Raw genomic sequence first — 13,895 nt, 5'->3', positions numbered from 1 at the left:
GCGCTGCCCCAGCCCCGGGCGGGAGCCGGCGGGGCAGGAGCGGCGCGCCGGGAGCGGGGGAAGGGGGGGGGCGCTCCCTGGCGCTGCCCCTCGGGCGGCCGTGGGGGGGGCCAGCACCGAAAAACAGGGCTGGGGGGGGCTCCTCCGAGGCTGCTTCATCCGCCCGCCTCAGGTGCTGGGGAGGTTTGGGGTTTTTTTTCCTTCCCGCCGCGCAGATCCCCGCAGATCCCGGCTCTGGCGGCCGGGAGCAGGCCGCTGAGGCGGGGCAGGGTCCGGACTGCGGCCCGGGGCCTTATAGCCTACCTTGTTGTAGCGTTATACACTGTAGCTTAGAGCGTTTTTGAAAGGCAGCTGATGAGCAGCCGGGCTCTGCTCGGTTCCTTTGCTCGATTGCTGCCCACGCTGCCAAGCGCGGTGCTTTGTGTGGCTGGCAAAGGGATCTCGCTCCTGCAGTGCTGCAAATATCTGGGCCAGGCAGCCGGCAGTGTGGCACATAATAGCTACTGTAATGCTTGGTTCCTGGCCATTTTAAAAGCTAGAAAGACTTAGCGATTTTTCCCTTCTCCACGTGGAGTACATAAGGTTGTATGCCGGCTCAGCGCTCCTCCCCTGGCAGGCAAAAGATTGAATAAATACTTTATATGTATAAGGGATATATGGGGGGGGCCGCAGCATGCCTCCTGTTGTTAGGCAAGCAGCCAGGATGGCTTTTTCTTTGTGGGAAAAATAGCAGGTAAGGCACACAGCCAACAGGTGTTGGTGTCTTCCGCTGCTGAGGGGGTCTGTTGCGTGCCCTGCAGCTGGCACCATCCTCAGGCCCTTCTTCACCCTTTTCCGCTTTGAGACCCGCTGGCCTGGAGCGTGCATCCAGCAAGAGGCTCAGCACTGGTGCACGTGCTGCACATGCGGAGATGATAGGTACTAAACTCTATCAGTATAAACTATATCACTAGGGCTATATCAGCCTAGATTCGCATTGATCGCAGGACTGTGCTGCACAAGTCAGCCAAGACAATTGATGGCTTGATCCTTTCACAGCTGAAGTAGAGTGTGGCTTTTTGTAATTGTCTTGAGTTTGTAGGCAAGAAATATGCAACACTGTGAATAACGTTCAGTAAATAATGAGCTCTTCCCAGATGCAGTTTAGGCCAAGTAAAATATGCAACTGGGCCAGATGACTTAAAATTTCCAGCTATAAATCGTAGCAATTCACCAGCTGTATGCAGTAAAATACAAGTGAAAGGATCTCTCTTGAGATCTGGTATTTAAACCTGGGGAAATAATGGCTCTTTTCAAAACACACAGCTCTAAACAAAAGATAACATAGCTTAAGGATGCTCTGGAAGTGGGGAAAAAAAAAAAAAGATGGACAAGAAGTGAGGGTTACTTGGACAATTTTATTTATACTCCCACTCCCCAGTAACTGGGTTCTGTAGCTCTATTCCTTGTGTAAGGATTTCTCTTTCAAGTTTCCCACACCATCCAGGAAGGAATTATATTGTTGTTCCATAATTAAAATCTGTCCACAAAAGCTGTAAACATTGTTGTATCAAGTTTTTTTTGTTGTTGTTACTGTCTCCTCCAAACATGCACACAATATTTTTACCAAAGAATTTCTAGGTGACCTTTAATATCTAGTCCCTGACTCGATCTCACATGCCTTTTTGAAGCAAAAATACCTTGATGTGAATGTTTTCATGACTGGTATCTGGCAGAATCATCGCATTCCCGTAGTTCCAGCTCCTATGGAGCCCTTGCTTAGAAAATTACTGAAACATGCCCTGTTATGTCCCTCAGGGATATTAAACCTTGGCAATGCACAGTTCTTGGTCTGAGGTCCACCTGCTTTTACACCTAAGTTCTATAGAGCCAGGACCTCTGTAGCATCTAGTACATTTGTGTTTCAACAAAAAGTACTGTACGCCCGCGCTGTACAGAGTATGCCCTACAGTCTTGCAGAGCTGGGCATCTGTACCGTGAATGTCGGGGGGGGGTGTTTTTCTTTGGCCTCTGTCTTTGAGTGTGCTCAGCCCATAGCACTGAGCATGAGTTGAAAGTAATACTGCAATCTGTTAAGACCTGCCAGCTCATTTAAATAGTTTCACTCAAATGCACAATATCTTCTTGGCCTGCGTGGCTTCGTAAGTGTAGTGGAGGTGAGCAGGTCCTATTTTATCGTTAAGACTCTTTCAAGTAATGCTTTCTTCTGGCTCACAAATAAATCAAGGACAGCAGTAAAACAAGAAAGGAAAATAAATCTTCTGATTGATTGCAGACAGAACAGATTCTTTCAGCTCTTTGCTTTTTACGCTTGAGTTCAGTAATGGCACGTAGCATTTTTGCACTTTCCTAGCAAGCTGTCCATGCTCTCATTCCAAACCGTGCACATGACATTTAGCAGCTGTGAGGGTCCTATACAACTGACCCAATGCAGTACTTTTCAGGAATATGACTAGTAAATCCAGGCTACTTCCACAGAATTTGTCATTTTCCTTCTGAGATATTCTGAAGGATTTTGATGAGATTCTCTAGGCCAAAAATATAGCCATGGTCTGGCCCATCGTAAGTGGTGTGATTGCATTTTGAGCCTTTAAAAGTGGTGTGGGCAAAGTCTATCATGCGGACGTCGACTTTGGAGTGACCAGTGCCGTGCGACATGGTGCAGTATGTTTTTTGGAAGTGCCCCTGAAGGTGATTATCCAAGGGTGTCGCATTCTCCTTGTTCTCCAGTCCATCATAGATGATGAGAAGTGAGCTGGAGTAGAACCTGTAAGAGCTTTGCTTCCTAATGACTGAAAGCAGAGCTTTTAGCTGCAAGATGATGGGCTCCAAGAGATCTGTCCTGAGGTGGTTACCGTTGCAAAGGAACTGGTGCAAGGTTTGCCTGAATCCCTCGGGTGTGAGTTTTCTTCCATAATATTTATCTTTGCAGAGAAACTGGCCGGTGTCAGCTTGGTAAACCTTGAAGGAAGAGAACAACAATCCAAATTCAGTTCATGCCTTATTGTTCAGTTTTCCAATGTTCTAGACTCTGTCTTAATCTAAAAACTTCAGATCCAAGCTGAGAAATGGGATTCACAGAGCCTCTGCAGTCTAGCAATACTGGCAACGTACTGCAGGCTTCCCACTGAATCCCACCTCCTGTCTTTTCTGGAGATTTAAACTATTCAATTTAAACCACTGGTGCAGATTCTTGCTGTACTGCTATAAATTACTCCTTCATGAAACCCATACAGCTCTAAGTCACAGGCACGTCATTAGTGATTTAGAGCATTTTCCCTCTGTCTCTGTTAGGAGTTTGCGGTAGTACAGGAATACCCCTGCTATTGTACCTTCTCTCAATACGCAACACATGGGCAGCAATAATCTTGCTTTTTAAAACACAGAAGTACAAGCATATGCAGACAGATACATTTGTGAAGATCTGTTAACACCGGTAAGAATGGGGGAGTAGATTCAGCTCATGCGCCAGTTGTAATTTAAGGGAAAATCTGCTCAACAGAAGGATATCAAAGACCAGAAAGGAACACAGTTTTTGACATTAAATGTTTATACTACTATATATGTGCTTTATAATCATCATTGTCATAATTATCCTTCATGCACAGGAGAACAACATTTTGAAACCTGCTTGGGAAGTATAAGTGGAACAAATATATGGTTTCAGTTTCTAGAAGGAAGGGTAGCGGTTTTGATCAAGAGGAACCATAACACTTAGCACAAAATAAACCCCTCATGCTTGCACTGATCAGATGAGACAGCTCCGTGAAGGAATGAGTGTGGCAAATTATCCTTTTTTTCTTTTTGTTTTTGCTTTTCTTTTTGTGCAGCAGTCCAAAGCTGAGCATGAGATGAAAATCTGGTTTCCTGTACAGGCAGATTCTCAGCTGCTGTAAATTGGTTTCAGCTGTTTATATCGGTGGCTATTGAACATAGCCGACCCTATGCAGGCACCATTTATGAAAGTAGCCAAATCTCCAGAAGACAAAGGGGATATGAGGGAAGGATTACCCTATATACGCCATGTTCTTATACCCCTAAGCATCCACTCCTGGTTGAGGACAGGATACACGGTGAAATGGCCAGAAACTCAGTGGGAAACAGGAATGAAACCACCTCAATTTACATCAACGAAGGAAAGAGTCCCTTTAGATTTCCAGCTCGGTTTCAAGTTGTGTGTCAAACACAGACTGAAAGGACTGAGACTCCACCTTACCTGCATCCCGCAGATGCGAACACCCAGAGACCCAGAGGTGCTTTGTTCACACTTCTTGATGTGACGCGCTTTCTTCTCCTCTGAGGCATCATCTCCGTGCTGCCGGGTTCCCATCTTTAGGTCCAGAATGCAGGGATAGTTGTACTTTGATACCACATTTTCAAGCAAGAGAAACTCTGAACATGAGTCAAGGGAAACCCAATACTTTTAAATTCTAATTGAAAGAGGTCTTAAATCACAGCAACTGCTGACATTCTCCATAATAGCTCACAACTGTAATGAGACTTTCGGAGCCAATTTTACCAACATGTCATTGCTATAGGCCCCTTGCTGCCAATTTCAGTTAATTCACTGTAGTACAGTCCTACCAATTAAAGTACCAACAGCTCCATTCTCTAGTGACACTCTAGCCCTGGGCTGTCAATCCAACACCTTTCCTTAGTACTAAATTCACTCCAGTGGGTGTGGGGGAAGTTGTTAAACTGTATTACTCACATGACTGGTGGGTAATGAAGTGTAATAGAAAAATAAAAGGCAAGGCAGCTGCTAATTCCTATATAGTTGTGTTTTTAAATGCATGCCAAGGGGATCCTTGACTTATTGACAAGTTTTTTTTGTTTGTTTGTTTTTTAAGTGGGATAAGATACAGGGGAATTATATTCTCTATTTGTCCAGGGACTGGGCAGAGGAGGGCTGCCTACCCCTGCAATAAAACATATATTGATTGTTGCTGGTTATTTGTGGTCAAGACTATGCTAGGGGGGAAGTGGAGAGAGAAAAAGGATACGATGAAGTTTGTTCTCATTATATTTGGAGGACATGCGGTTCAGGTGCTGCCTGTGACAGTGCAGTCCCCAGGGGTTGTAGCTGTTTCTTTCAGGCTGATTTCCATTTGCATCTTCCAAGAGTGAATCTGTACGGTATTGAAGGTCTGTCCTCAATAGCATTTTCCCTGAGCAGCTAGACAAAACACACAAAAGAACGTGTTTGGTTTATAAGCTCCAGAAGAGAATATTCCCTCCCTTCCCTTTTGTAGAACCTCAAACTTGATAAGGTAGATTTTCAGGGACTCTCAGAGGAGACATATTCATCATGTCCAACCTGCAGAGATCCTTTGTTACTCCTAAAAGTAATTTTCAGAAAGCGAGCTATTGCTGGGTGCCAATACTTTCTTTTATTATAATTTCAAAGTGTGCTTGGCTTCTCTGAAAAGCACCATTCATAGCACCAGTGACCAGGAATCTCTATTTATCTAACAGGCACAACACAGGCAAATTGCCCAACAATGGGAATGATTCCCATTTTAGAAGGACTGGCCTCGAGGAGGGAAGGGAAGGAGCAAAGAGGATATTTTTTCTCCTTGTAGGGTCATTTGTTGGTCTAACTCATCTAAAAGCCATAATTCTGTTCTCACTGAGGGCAGCGGTTTCACAGTAGCAGTATTGTACCCTTCAGTCACAGCTGACCTAGGTCTTTTCCGAACCAATTTGAGATGAAAGATGTCTTGTTGAAAGCCTCCGCAAGTCCAAAGGTCAGAGTGTGCTTGCAAGCACCATAATGCTTCTCAGACACAGCTCTCCCCTGAGACGAGGACAGGATCGAACCACCCTTGAGTATGCAGTTACTGCATGTCTCCTACTTCTGGCCAGTTCCCAGCAGAAAGACATTACAGTTTGAGCGTGTTTGGTGGCTATTCTCACAGGGGCTGATGGCCTCTCCTCCTTTTCACTGCTTTTGGACCATGCTGCAACCAAAGGGAACAGGTGGAAAGCAGTGTTTGGGGCATAAATTTGAGTGACATCATCTCAGTGATAGCTGAATCTGCCCTGCTCCATCCACAGGCAGAGGGAGAGGTGAGCCATGAAGCCAACTAGCTGGACTTTTTGCTTCTGTTCACCTTGCCTTAAACCAGGAGTCATGCCATGGAAACCCACCCGGTTAGACCCTGCCCAAACCAGGAGGGGGTCCTGCTGCCGAAACGGGAGGCCAGGCCCAGGAGGACATTTGCAGCATTTTGCCCGTGCCACGGTCTCACCTGTCTTTGAGGGTCTTGGTGAGCTGCGTGTGACTCCACTTGACAAACGCATGCTCGCTGCCGTTGCTGCTGGTGGTGGCCCACTTACACTTGTGCCATATCGTTACTGACGACTCATTGATGGTGTTATCCAGCAGGCTGCAGTTCTCCATCTGCAGGCTGGGGCTGGCGATCAGGTTCAGGTTGCCAAGGCTGTCCTTTTTGAGGTGCACAGAAATGATACCTGCAGAAAAGAGGGAAGAACAAACTGGAATCAGTTCCTGGGCTGCAGATTAACCTGTGCATTATCATACAGGCTTGGGTCACCGTCTGCACCAGCTCAAGGTGCTCCTGAGAGGGTTGGCACTTAGCAAGACAGCTGCCTCCTTGTATTTCAGTGACCTCTCACAATGATCCCAGTCTGATTCTAGGCCCAGTAAACACCATTAGTCTGAGACCCTGGAAAACAGCCACAGGCTTTTCTAATACTCCCTCCTCTTCTCCAGATATGGCTGCCTTGCTCCCTTCTGTGGTCTCCATTTGAAACCTGCCTCGGCTGAACATCATGTTCCTTCGTTCTCCATTCCTGTCTGGACATCCAGGCTCTGCTACGCAACAGTTGACCCTGCAAAGACCCCACTGTAGGATCAGAAACTCCTGGCTCATTTATGACAAGGGATTCAGGTCTCACTTTTTAACACTTTTTGTTGGCAGAAAGCAAAGAGAGGGTTGGGGACAAGGAAGGAATTTTCCGAAGACAACTGGCATGTCAACTGCTTAATCAGAAAGAGTGCAGTGGCACCACAGTGGCAGGAAAGCCATAGCACACTCCCAAGAGGAGTTGGTGAGGGCAGAGGAAGGGAATTGCCTTATTTTGACAATTTTCTGTGGCCACCTAGAAAACTCTGCCTGTCAGAAGCAGGCAGTTCTGCATGGTGTCATCCATGTCACAGGTCTCGAGGCACTAGGTCTCACTTTCCACTGTAGCAGCAATGGTGGTGGTTCAGTTGCTAGCCTTGGAGATAGGACTCTAGTCCCAGCTCTTCTCTGACTCATCGTGTGACCCTGAGCAAGACATTTCGACCAAAGGGTGTGAGGTTCCCAAATGCCTTTGAGGAGCTGCACCTTACGTGAGTGCTGGCCTCTATTTTTTGATGCCTCTGTCTCCGGGAGACCACACTGAGGTCTTCTTTTCAAAGCAGTTAAGCTCAGTGAAGTCTCCTGCTGAAGGCAGGAGGAGCTGTGAGGGCTCAGCAGCCCTGAGCGGGCTCCAATTGCAGGAGTTTAACCTGGCAAGCTCTCCTTCCCCATCCGTGGGATGGAGATAGCATGATGGCACTTCCTAAGTGACACCACCAAGCTGTTTCCACACTCACAGTGCTCACAGCATTTTGCAAAGGAGGGCATAATCAGTATCTTCATTTTTGAGACAGTATCTTCAGTTTAGAGACAGGGAAACTGAGGCTCGGAAAGACACGACTTACCTATAACATCCTGCAGACTAGCAGTAGAGGTGGAAATAAAAGCCAGGTCTCCTGAGCCTCAGTCAGTACCTTGCCCATTAGCGCATACTATTGCAGCTAGTCCTGAAGATGGAAAGCTCTGTGCGAGTACCAGCTAACATCTCTCTAGGATCGCTATAGATGACAAACAGGGACTTGGGTTTTTACTGTTGGGATAAGGGGGAAATAACACTGAAAATACTGAGAGCCATTTTTTTTCTGGAATATTGTATCAGATGATCTTTGAAAGGAGGGCAATTGGGCAACCTACATTAGCCGGCCTGATGGAGAGGACAGCTTGTGCCTTATGGCTTTTCAAGATCCAAAGTGTCTGCTTGCCTCTTTCTCTCTCTCTCTTTTTCTGGTTTGTTTTGCTGACACAATCACACCCAGAAGAATCGCTGCCCACCGGCACACCAGCAAAACCAGAGCAGGTCTAGTCTCCAAAAGCATGTGTATGGGCTGGCACTGCTGCCTCTGTACATGGTGCCTGCACATTGTCATGGACGTGTCCTTCCCCAAGTGCCAAGGACCAGCACAGCAACGGCAGTCACCCTGGGCCAACAGGAGGGAATGGACCTTTACATGCCCGGTGTTCGTACATGAGGAGGGGCACGATACCCATTCCTGAAATCTGAGAGAGGTGGTTAGCATTTTCCACTATATATTTAATATATTAGCATTGCGATTTTTCCTGACTTTATGGGAATCACAGGACTCAAATGCCATTCAGCCTGCCAGGTATTTACCCCAGTCTCAGCCCAGCTCTGGCAGCGGGACTGCTGCCTCGACGTGTCAAATGACAGAGCAGGAATGGCCACAGCTCCCATAGGAGACGGCTCTGACCTTTCTGAGAAGGGTTGATAACAGCAGTCCTTTGCTCAGGGCATCGCTGTACTTGCAGCGAGCAACCCTCTGTCAAGGCTTCCGAGCCTCTTGAAGCAGTACGGGCATTTTTAGAGCATCACCCTTTCAGGCTCAGATAGGATGCCAGCCACACAAGTTCTCCGCAGCAGTACCCTGCTGCTTTCAAGTCTAGCTGCAGTAAGGCAGATCCAAAAGAGGATGGTCAAGTCTGTTGGACCAACAAAACTCATCACTGGAAAGAGCCCCAGATGTTAGCAATACACAGAGCTGGGTTTTACCCCACAGTCTCTAGAGCACCCTCACTTGGTCTGTTAGTCACTGCAGGGAGATGCATTTCTGCAGTTTACAAAGAAGGGAGCCCTTCTCCTGAGCAAATTTGCCAAAGCAAATAAATATGCAAACTCCCTTCTCTCCTTTTAAAGTGAGATTACAGTAAGCAAACACAGACACAAAGAATTTGCCCTCTCTATGTGTGCGCTGTCCGCTGAGTTCTGCTGACTAAGGGAAGTTTCCGCAGCCTGAATTTCAGCAGTCCTGTGTGTCTGCGGCCCCCTTCCACTTCCAGTAGACGTGGGGTGGCCAGCACTTCCCTGGGCCTGCATCTCATAACCCTGCAGATCCAGCTGTGTTCAGGCATTACGTGCTGCCTTCCTGCCCTCTGTACAGCCCCTCTGCTGCGGTACCCCTTCGCAGGTGAGACCCCAGCACAAGCTGCACAAGTTTCACTGTAAAATCAGTGCTATTCTGAACACTTTGTAGAGGCAGGCTCCGTCACATCAGCTAATTTTGCACTGAAAGGAGTGAGGAACACAGGCTGCTCTGCCGAGGGAGTTGTGGGAGGGGAAACCTTAAGTGGGGGGTAAGTAGTATTTTTAGCTGTTTCCGCCCTTTGCTCATGGTCATCATAAGCAAAGGGAGATCTATTTTCCTCTGGCTCCTACATCACGTGCATGATCTTAAGCTGTGTCTCATCTGTAAAAATCCGTATTACAGGTAACTGTGAGCAAGCAGAAACCTGACCAACTCAGATGCCTGCTTTGAATTTTCAGGGGAGGTAGCCATGAAAAAACTCAACACATCTTTTGCCTAAGTCAAAGACTTTTTATTTTTAAAAAGTCACTGAGAGGCAAAAAGAGTCCTCAATTCCAAATCTAGCGCTACGCCTCAGTTACTGCACTACAGCAGCCTGTAACCTTAAAAACTGTCCCAATTACATATCTGCAAGTCAATGGAGCTGTGCTGATCTACATAGTGCTGACAATCTGGCCCTAAAAACGTTATATATAGCATGAAACTAAGAGACCTTAAATATCTTACATTAATATGAAAATTAATGGGGAGATTTTCAAAGGCAAAAAAGGAGCAGTTCAATTGCAAGGGAATGTAATCATCGCACCTCCTTCCAATTGAAAATTCTGCCTTTCTAACCTTACCTTTCAGCCTTAAAAAGTACTTGTGTTTCCTGTTGTACTTCATTAAGGGATGGAGTGGTTTTGCACGTGTCCTGTAAGTGACCTACATGTGCACAACAAATATATACTACGTAGCTTTAGCATGGTGATAGCTACTGACCTTCTCTTTTATTGCAACAAGAAAACATCTATCTGGGAGAAAAGATGTGTACAGGTACTTGTCTTTGCTGGCCTTTCAGTTGCACCAAAAATGCAGTCCCGCTCTGTCTAAAGCAGGCGAGGCAGACAGTGGATATTTACGGATGCTATCACCATGCTAGAGGCATCCCGGTGATTCTCAGGAGCGTTTTGCTATGTAGCTCTTCCCTCATGGATTTATTTTTAATTTTACAAGTGCATTTATTTACTGCCATGTGCAATAGAGTCGGCGCAGAACTGGGCCTGAAAATAAGTCCATAATCCCATTGCAAGCTCTGAACTAGACAGGCAGAGTTTTGGAAGCAGTTAGTGGGGAGGAAAGCCGGTCTCAAGGTCACCAATATGCCTGAAATGGTTAAGTGAGCTGCAGACATTTTTAAGCAGCCAACTCGGTGTTAGGTTTGAATAATGATATTTGATCAACATTGCACATAATATCATCATTTCGTAATGGTCCCTGAGCCCCACCACAGACTAAGAATAGAGATGAGGAACACCAACACGTGTGAACAGGTGATAAAGACCTCAGGAATTTTCCCCTGATGCTCAGCCCCTCGTGGGAAAACATTCCACCTCTTTTTAATTTGTGCAGTATTTGGCCTGGGTCAATTACAAGTAGAAAAAACTGTCTGATGACAAATTGGAGAACTCTTATTTAATTACCCCTCATTGCAAAACTCACTGGGACTTCCAACAGAAAAGAAAAAGGAGACAAAAAGGTATTAATAACCAGGCCGCCCCTGAACTGATAGTCTGTGACTGCTTAACATCTTTATTAGAGAGACAAAGCAGGGCCCGGCTCTCCAGCACTGAACCCTGGGCCCTGCTTGTTGATGAGCTAAAGAAAATTGCTTAGAGGAAGGCTTGTTTTTTTTCTTAAGCATCTTTTTAACATTGTCCCATAAATCTAAAAAGGCCCCTGGCTCTCTGGGAAAGGGAGAGATTGAATTGGAAGCGCATCAAAACCTCAGCTGACACTCTGAGCTCTTCTTTGTAATGCTGAAGGACCAAAAGATATTTTAGTTTTTCAGTGACAGCTGAGCTTCTTGCCTCCCACAAAAATCCAGGGTCAGGAGCTTTATGAACAGCACAAGTCTGGCAGTAAAAGCAAAAATAGTGGGGGAATAAAGGAAGGGAGGAAGGACTTCTTAAAAAAAGTGCTAAGACTCCCATGGACACCAAGTGCTGCTTTTTAATAGCTAAGTCAAGCTGACAAAGTGGTTCGGGCAGGGAAAGTTACAGACAGCCACTGCTCTGCTTCACACCAGTTCACTTTCCCAGCCTCCATCTTTCCATGTCTGTCCCTTTTCAGCCCTTTTTGACATAATGGGAGGCCTCCATGTTACTGAGTCCCATGAGTCCCATGTCAGCAGGTGGGTGGACACAGGAGAGGAACTCCGGGTGCCATCAGCCAACGCTCAACCCTTATTAGACATCAGAGAGTCCGCACAGCTGCACCACCATGGAGACACAGGAAACTATTCCCTTCTCCCAGACCTGCTCGTATGCACAAGCTCCCTGGAAATGTCCTTGCTCAGCAAAACATGATCTGCACAAGTGAAAGAGGAACTAGGGACTTCACAGCTTGGACCTAGCCCTGCACTAGCTGGCCAGTATCTCCTCTGTGCTGCCGCTTCATCACACCAGCCTTTATCCCAAACTCAGCAGCAGCCTGCCTAATTCCAATGAAACACTGCTAGTTAGCGCCTTTCTGAAATAGCATTTCAAGGAACACCACTTCACAGCTGGGAGCAAGAGGCTGGCTCTCAGCTTCACCACTGGTCTCAGTGCTCCTTAACAAGTTTCCTCGCTTTTCCCGTGGACCATCCGCCCGGGTCTTACCTTTGTACTGAGGCGTGAACTGCCTCATGGCCAGGGGCAGCGATTCGTAGAACCATTGCTCCTGGGAGACGAGGGGTTTGCAGACCGTGTGCTCGTCATACTTCATCATGCTCATGTGGCCCCCAACTTGGTGGACGAAAGGCTCCAAGAGAACCACTTTCTTGGTGTCGCTGGGGTCCAGGGGGCTCTTCCCCACCATGGTGCTCGGTCTGCTTTGTGCTCAGATAAATATGGATGTCTCTATCTCGTTTAATAACAGCGAGGAGGGATCAGAAGAGGGTTTCAGAGCACTCTGCACTGGGGCAGTGAATGCCAAGTCTGGATCTTGACCACGTCAGTCCAAGATGCCTTCTGGCTTCTCAGGTTGGCACTGATGCCCTCTCTGCAAAACAAGGATATTCGGGAGGGTGAGAGAGGTGGCACGAGTCGCTGCAAAACCGACTTCCTTTGCTGGGATGCCAGCAGGGGTAGGAATACAGCCCTGCCTCATGTGCCCTCCACGCCATCCCCCCAGCGACTGACTCCTGCAGGGCGTGTTATGCATTGAAGGCAAGTGCCAAGTGCACCCATATAGGGTGAGATCTTTACATGCACGGGTGCTGGCAGGGAGCCACAGCTTGAAGTGCAGTTTCCAGAAGAGACCCTGCTTAGACCTGGTGGGGGCAAAAGAAACAGAGGAGGGCGATGGAGAAGAGCTATCAAGTTCATGTGGCTGCCTCTTCAAACCAGCTGTGTCAGAGCAGTCCTTGGGCCAGTAAGGTCAGGTTATTAATACGATATACTTTTCTCCTCATGAGAGGGACAACCCTTGCTGTCAAACAGTCCCGGTTTGCCTTACGAGAGATTGCTAATGATGTACTTAGTCTTTCCTCAAGCTGGGACATTCCTTGTGAAGGAGGTTTATTAATAAGACCTCTGCAAGTTCATGTCCTTGGGCAGTTCTCTGCCTCTTAGCACTGCTGATGGTGTCAGCAACATTTTCTACACCTTCTAAAGAAACCTCAGAGTGAGACATTCCCTGTCAGTTAACACCAGAGATTAGAAAGAGTATTTCCTCCATCATGATAATGTACATGGCATGAGGGCATGTCGAAACAGCACTGACACGGCTCCCACCCAGGCTGCAAACCAAACACTGACTCCACCTGACCTCTCCAAATGCTGTGCAATGAGGCAAGCCGTGTTCTCTGCTAAAGCACAAGGGAGCATTCAGCTAACAGATTTGTTTCCTGATTCTAGCCCCAGAGAAAAATTCATCTTTGATTTTGACAGGAACAAGATCTGGCTCTAAAATGATCAGTTAGAAAAAACACACACAGGCTCCACATCTGTGCTGTACTGCCTCAGCAGAAGCACCCTGGTTTCTCTTGCAAGCACCCTGCAAAAAAACCCTTTCACTTCACTCTTTGCACAAAGCTCATAGATGGCTCTTGCTCTGGTAGACATTGGGCAGAGGCTCCTGTAGCCAGGGAAGAAGATGAAAAGGCAACTGAGCTAAAATTTACGTTGCAGAAGCAGCCTTGCTTCATACCATCAAGGCAGTAAAATCAGAGGAAGACAATCCAGATCCCAAAGTATAAGTGATGGGAAAAAAATTCATCCTTCTTTTGAGGTCTGGTCCATGTTCCTACAGCCCTCGAAAGGGAGAGTGCAGAGCCCCGGTCTTGCCTGGCCCTGTTAACACAGGTGACTTTCTCCTTGTTCCTGCCACGTTACCATAACTTAGGGCAAGTTTGCATCAGTAGTGTTTGCTAGAAGAAAACCAGTGCAGTAGATAATAAGGTCTTTAGAAGATCTTTTTTGTTATATCAAAGCCTCCATCACCTGTGTGGCCCACTGAGAGC

The 13,895-nt window shown here is 46.9% G+C and overlaps 1 protein-coding gene across 1 annotated transcript; it reads right to left on the bottom strand.

Annotated features, from left to right (window-relative positions):
* Positions 1-2,316: 2,316 nt before the first annotated feature.
* Positions 2,317-12,262, bottom strand: IP6K3 (inositol hexakisphosphate kinase 3). The gene is made up of 5 exons (XM_013957514.2): positions 12,052-12,262; positions 6,252-6,474; positions 5,004-5,176; positions 4,217-4,392; positions 2,317-2,961 (listed from the first exon to the last, which is right to left on the bottom strand). Exons 1-5 carry the CDS (start codon positions 12,248-12,250, stop codon positions 2,485-2,487), a joined length of 1,248 nt encoding a protein of 415 aa, XP_013812968.2. The 5' UTR covers positions 12,251-12,262; the 3' UTR covers positions 2,317-2,484.
* Positions 12,263-13,895: the final 1,633 nt, after the last annotated feature.

Source organism: Apteryx mantelli, chromosome 25, assembly GCF_036417845.1.
Source record: "Apteryx mantelli isolate bAptMan1 chromosome 25, bAptMan1.hap1, whole genome shotgun sequence".
Classification (NCBI taxonomy): Eukaryota; Metazoa; Chordata; class Aves; order Apterygiformes; family Apterygidae; genus Apteryx; species Apteryx mantelli.
This window is presented reverse-complemented; position numbering and strand designations above follow the sequence as displayed.

What these genes read in the sequence shown, in the direction of transcription:
- IP6K3 (XM_013957514.2), bottom strand. Translation starts at nt 12,250, where the DNA reads ATGGTGGGGAAGAGCCCCCTGGACCCCAGCGACACCAAGAAAGTGGTT. An exon ending in ACCAAGACCCTCAAAGACAG is followed by an intron (nt 5,177 to 6,251) that starts GTGAGACCGTGG and finishes TGTTTTGTCTAG; the next exon opens with CTGCTCAGGGAAAATGCTAT. An exon ending in TTCGCATCTGCGGGATGCAG is followed by an intron (nt 2,962 to 4,216) that starts GTAAGGTGGAGT and finishes TCTTCCTTCAAG; the next exon opens with GTTTACCAAGCTGACACCGG.